This window comes from Pundamilia nyererei, unplaced genomic scaffold, assembly GCF_000239375.1.
Source record: "Pundamilia nyererei isolate P.nyererei 1_Seehausen unplaced genomic scaffold, PunNye1.0 scaffold00073, whole genome shotgun sequence".
In the NCBI taxonomy this organism is placed as follows: Eukaryota; Metazoa; Chordata; class Actinopteri; order Cichliformes; family Cichlidae; genus Pundamilia; species Pundamilia nyererei.
Window position 1 is genome coordinate 2610936 of NW_005187474.1, and position 5257 is coordinate 2616192.

A 5257-nucleotide genomic window follows, 5' to 3' on the forward strand; every position below is an offset into this window, starting at 1 on the left:
TTATTTCATCTTTGTACCCAAGAGGAGCCTTTAAAAGTCATTAGAGGCAATACACTCTTTAGATTAAAACATTTAGGGTGACAACTGACAGTCATCAAATTTTAGATCTGCTACAAAAAAATGTCTTTCCCAAGGCTGATCGCATGAGTCGCCCTCCTCCCCTAGGAGATTGAGGTACAGGTCTCTCATCACAGGGCAGTTCAGCTTGGTGAGATGGTTGAATGCGAGGACTTCATTAAGCCCCTCTATTGTTAACATCTGGGTTCAGAATGCCTGTTTTCTCTGGTAAATGTTGCCTTGGCTTAACAGGGGATTTTATTACAATATGCAGTTGACATTGGCAGCAGTGGCACGCCTGGCAATGGAAACTGTTCCGCCGGTTCAGGTCACAGGAGATCAATCAAAGCAGGCTGTTACACTGAAACCTTCAATTCTCAGCAGTACAGGGAGGTGAATGTGTATGTGAACTTGTTGAATCAATTAAGAAGAAAAAAATCACCAGCTTTCAAAGTGAAGGAAGCACCTTTTCCTAGCCTTTATTTTCTTTATTTCATTCATTTATTTTCCTTAAAAATAAAGGAAAATACTCCTCTGTGCTTAATTTCCTCTCTCGCTCTCTGGCCTCCTTCCCCCACTTCAGGAGATGTGGTTGTCATGACAACCGCTGAGTCATCCTCTACTGTAAGTAGCCATCCTCATATTTAATCTCTGCATGCAGCGAGGCCCTCCGCCATCCAGGCCTGCATTAGCACACGGATGCGACACATTAATTTGCTCTGGGTAGTTCCCGCGATCTGCGAAGGTTATTCCCGGAGAACACGGAGCTGCAGCGGGCTGAGCAGCAGCCACACGGATGGGTAACGTGCCCACCACAGTGAAGCACTGCCTGAGCTATGAGCAACTCATCGAGGACTACCCGTGGCTGAGACGCTGGCTGCAGGAGGACAAGGTGGGCGTCGGTTTTCCTTGTTTTTAATCAGCTGCACATGTTCGGCCACATGACTTCCTCATGACAGAGCAGAGAGGAGCACAACACAAGGCCACCTATGCGCAGATGCGCAGATGCTGCTGTAACTAAGGTGGTTAAAAGAAGAAGAAGAACATGCGAGTACCTTTTTCTCAATAAGAGTATTACGTTAGTATTATGTATGTTTGGGGTAATAAAATACACTCAATAGAATATGAATAGAATAAAATACAACAGAATATGAGCTGCCCCAGGCTTCATTTTCAGTTGTAATGTAGCCTATTAGAGGTAAAAGTAGTGTAAGTGAAAGAGTCCGCTCGATTTTATTCCTGCATTTTCAAATTTATTTTCACTTTTACTTTATAACATTTTTGTAATCCAAAGTATGAATATATTTTACAAATAGTTCATGCCTATCTGTAAAAAACGTACATTTCACTCATAACAGTTAAAGATATTGCAAGCTAAACCACATGCAGTACTGTGCAAAAGTCTTCAGTCAACTTTTGTTTCTGTATATGTGGTTTCCAAGTCTTTTATGTAATTTTTTAACTTCTGGGTTGCTTTTTCACTCATTTTCAGTTCAGTCCTTATACATAACCATTTTCAGAGGAATGTGTTTTGTTTGTTTGTTACACCACTTAACACTGAGCCATGCATTAAAAGACAGACAACTTAGTAAAGATCGAATTTTAGCTTAAAACTCTGCATGGTGTGTAGTGTAGCCTTAAAAAAATTGAGGAAACTAGTCAAGTGGATAAAAGAGGAAATGTCACACCTAGAAAAACTATCTATGGTAGTTAAACAGTGTCTGTTCCTCTTATCTAATTAGTCAGGATAAAATGTGGAAAAGAACTGACACAGGAACTGAGAGATACATCTGCCTCTATACTTAATCTATCTACTGTTCACTGAAGTCTCAGTGGAAGAGTGGCTGTACAACAGTCTGTTGTACCTGTCTCCTGTCTCCTGTCCAGCTATCTGTAAAACACGAAGAATCCTCTGTCATAGTTTGGGACTGGATTTCGGCCAATGGTGTTTGGGATCTTGTCAAAATTGAATTATGAACCCAGAAAAGTACCATCAGATTTTAATCCACCTTGCATTACCACCTAGAAAGGGTCTGATTCGGGAATATGTTCATTTTTCAAAATGACAATCATCCCAAATACACTGCCAGTGCAGTGAAAGCATACCTGCATAGAAAAACACACAGTGGAACACTATCAACCATGGATTGGCCTCCCCAGAGCCGAGACCTCAACATTATTGAAGCAGTTAAAGCAGTGTGGGATAATCTTGATAGAGAATCAAACAAAAGGCAGCCTACATCCAAAGAAGGGCTTTGAATGTCCTTCGAGAAGCTTGGAGAACTATTCCTGAAGACTAAAATAAATTACAAGAAAGCTTGTCTAAAAGAGTTAAAGCTGTGTTGAAGAATAAAGGTGATCAAATCAAACATTCACATTCAAGCTTGTTAGAATTGCACAAACACTGTTTTCGTGTAATACACTGTTTCCATGTATGTTTGCACACGTTTCAGCAAACAACTGCATCTATTTTCCATTTTTCTAGTAAAATATAAAGAAACAAGGGGTAGCTAGACACTTTTGCACAGTACTGTATATTTCTGAGCACAGTACTGTGTGCTCAGTTTGTTCTGAATAAATATTTGATATCTATCTTCCATAGATATAACACATTAGCTCTTTACCCCTTGAAAATTAACAAAGATTAGACTAAAAATTTAAACTGAGTGGATTCTTTCACATTTCAGGCCTGCTTGTAGAAGAGTTAAGCTGGGATATCGGTTAGCTTTCTTTGTTTTACTGCTCCCCACTGGAAAAAACTTAAATAGATATTTTTGACGGCTATAGTCAGATATGTGGTCTTCACTCTCTGCTTAAATATCACTGTTGCTAGGTTCATATTGTAATCTTTAAGGTCTGTTGAGGTTTTGCATTTAGTTAAACAAGGGTCTTTTTCTTTAAAATTATAAGGTTGAGATCAGGAAAAAAAAATACCTTGATCCTCAGAATATTCCTTGCGGTTTTAGTGGAGTTACTCTAACCCTTCTTCCCAGCCTTTCCTCTGTGTCACATCTCATGAGTTTGCATCTTAATGACATAGCAAGCTTATATTTGGGTTCTAAAGTTTCAGCTGGGTTGAGGTTGAAAGTTATTCATGTTAGAAATAACATGACCTGGAGCATCCCACGGTAAAAGGATGGCTGACTTCTCCGTGTTCTGTGTCTTGTTGAGCGGTGTTTCTCTTTTTATTTATTCCCCTCCCCCCCATTTGATATTTTCCCAGACAATTACAGGACATGCCTATCCAGAGTTTGTTAAAATTGTTGAAGTTGGGCCAAGAGATGGACTTCAAAATGAAAAGGTATACTCTGCAATTACAATCACAAACCTTATTTATATTTATGGGTACCTTTGTTTTCTAATACTATACACAATCCTCCCTGGAAACTCCCATTTTTTCTATACATATAACAATTCATAACATATGGGTTTTGTGCCATAATTGCTAGAAGCATATGTTTCACATTGTCTTTGAAATTGAATAGGAAAGATGACACAGCTTCTGGCTGAGTTCACTCTCTTTACCTACCATTTAGAGATTATACTGGATGGGGGGAAGTAATTTTATTTCTACAACATATTACCTGAAATTTGGCATTTAGCGAAGCTATCTCAGAGTTTTCAGCAAGTGCAAGATTGATCATGTCAAATATGGCTATCTGTATAAATAACACGCAGCACAGCAAAATACTAAGCCATATATCTGCTTGTCACATCTCCAACTGTATCATGAGAGGACTCAAATACAAAATAAGCTATTTCAATTTCATTGTTCTCCAGGAGATTGTTCCAACTGGGGTGAAAATCCAGCTGATAGATATGCTCTCAGGAACAGGCCTGTCTGTGATCGAGGCCACCAGCTTTGTCTCTTCAAAGTGGGTCCCACAGGTAAGAATTCTTCTTTTTGAACTGCAGTTAAATGCTGAGTGATTTATTAGGCCCTCTTTCTTGCTCCTCTAGCATCCTTGTTGGAGCTGGAGATGGTTTTGGAGAAAGTATTTTATTCATTTTCTCCTTCTCAATCAAATTGTACCCCTATTTACTACTTGGATACAAAGTCAGACGTTAACACGTGTCTCCTTTTGTACTGAGAAAAATGATAATTAATTTGATCTTTAATGCTGCCTTCAAACGTGTGAAAGCGTTTGTGAATTCCCAGGAACATGTTAATATGTTATTATGTTATTACCTTACCTATGTTATTGCCTGTTATGTTGTTACCTTTAACATCTAATTAATATATCTTCCTCCCTTTATTTAGATGGCAGACCACACTGATGTACTCAGAGGAATCCAGAGAGCATCTAATGTTCAGTATCCTGTTTTGACACCTAACTTGCAAGGCTTTCAGGATGCTGTAAGCATGAATTTTCACTTCAGCGTAATGACCTGTGCTATATACCTTTACTCATATAATTCATCATGTTTACTCAAGCTTGTCAGTTTAAGTTAACTGTTGGCACTACATTGTTTTTATTAAAATAGTTCCTGCACTTACGTTAGCGTGACTCACAGTGAACACGGTTTTACAAGTTTGTTTTCTCTGGCGATTTAAGGTTGCAGCTGGTGCTACTGAAGTGGCTGTGTTTGGGTCGGCATCTGAAACCTTCAGTAAAAAAAATATTAACTGTTCTGTTGATGAAAGTATGCTGAGGTTTGAGGAAGTCATTAACGCTGCCAAAAAGCGACAAATTCCAGTTCGAGGGTTAGTATTCTGCCTATTAATTCTCTGCTACAAAAATGAAAACAAAATGAATGAAATGAAAACAATTCCCTTGATTTCTGAGCTTCACACAGATTTTCACTTTTCCCCATAGGAAAACAGGGCATTTGAACATACTGCAGTTTTTATATAGAAGAAAACACACAGTTCGGTAATGATACTGTTATAGCAAAGTTCCAGATGTTCACCAGGACTATATCTATGCATTAGTAAACCACGAGGCCAGATGAGGTAAACCAAACAGGCTAACTTTTACTAATGTGGGCCTTTTATCATATCATGGAAATGTGTGTGTGTGTGTGTATAATATATATATATATATATATATGTGTATATATATATATGTATATATACACTTGTGGAAAATTGGGAAAAAAAGAATCATCCTATTATTACGTTTGTTTACGGTCAAATGTAATAACTCATTATGGTTATTTTTCATTGCATTTTCACTGTGTAACAATTGATTGTTTGTAT

The 5257-nt window shown here is 38.1% G+C and overlaps 1 protein-coding gene across 1 annotated transcript in view; it reads left to right on the forward strand.

The window, feature by feature from the left end:
- Nucleotides 1-661: 661 nt before the first annotated feature.
- The window catches only part of hmgcll1 (3-hydroxymethyl-3-methylglutaryl-CoA lyase like 1), a 13294-nt gene continuing 8698 nt past the window's right edge, over nt 662-5257 (forward strand). The window contains exons 1-5 of the mRNA XM_005737144.1: nt 662-949; nt 3281-3358; nt 3838-3945; nt 4319-4414; nt 4614-4762. Of these exons, the coding sequence (XP_005737201.1) occupies nt 854-949; nt 3281-3358; nt 3838-3945; nt 4319-4414; nt 4614-4762 (527 nt within the window). The 5' untranslated portion in view covers nt 662-853. The remainder of the gene's footprint in view (nt 950-3280; nt 3359-3837; nt 3946-4318; nt 4415-4613; nt 4763-5257) is intronic.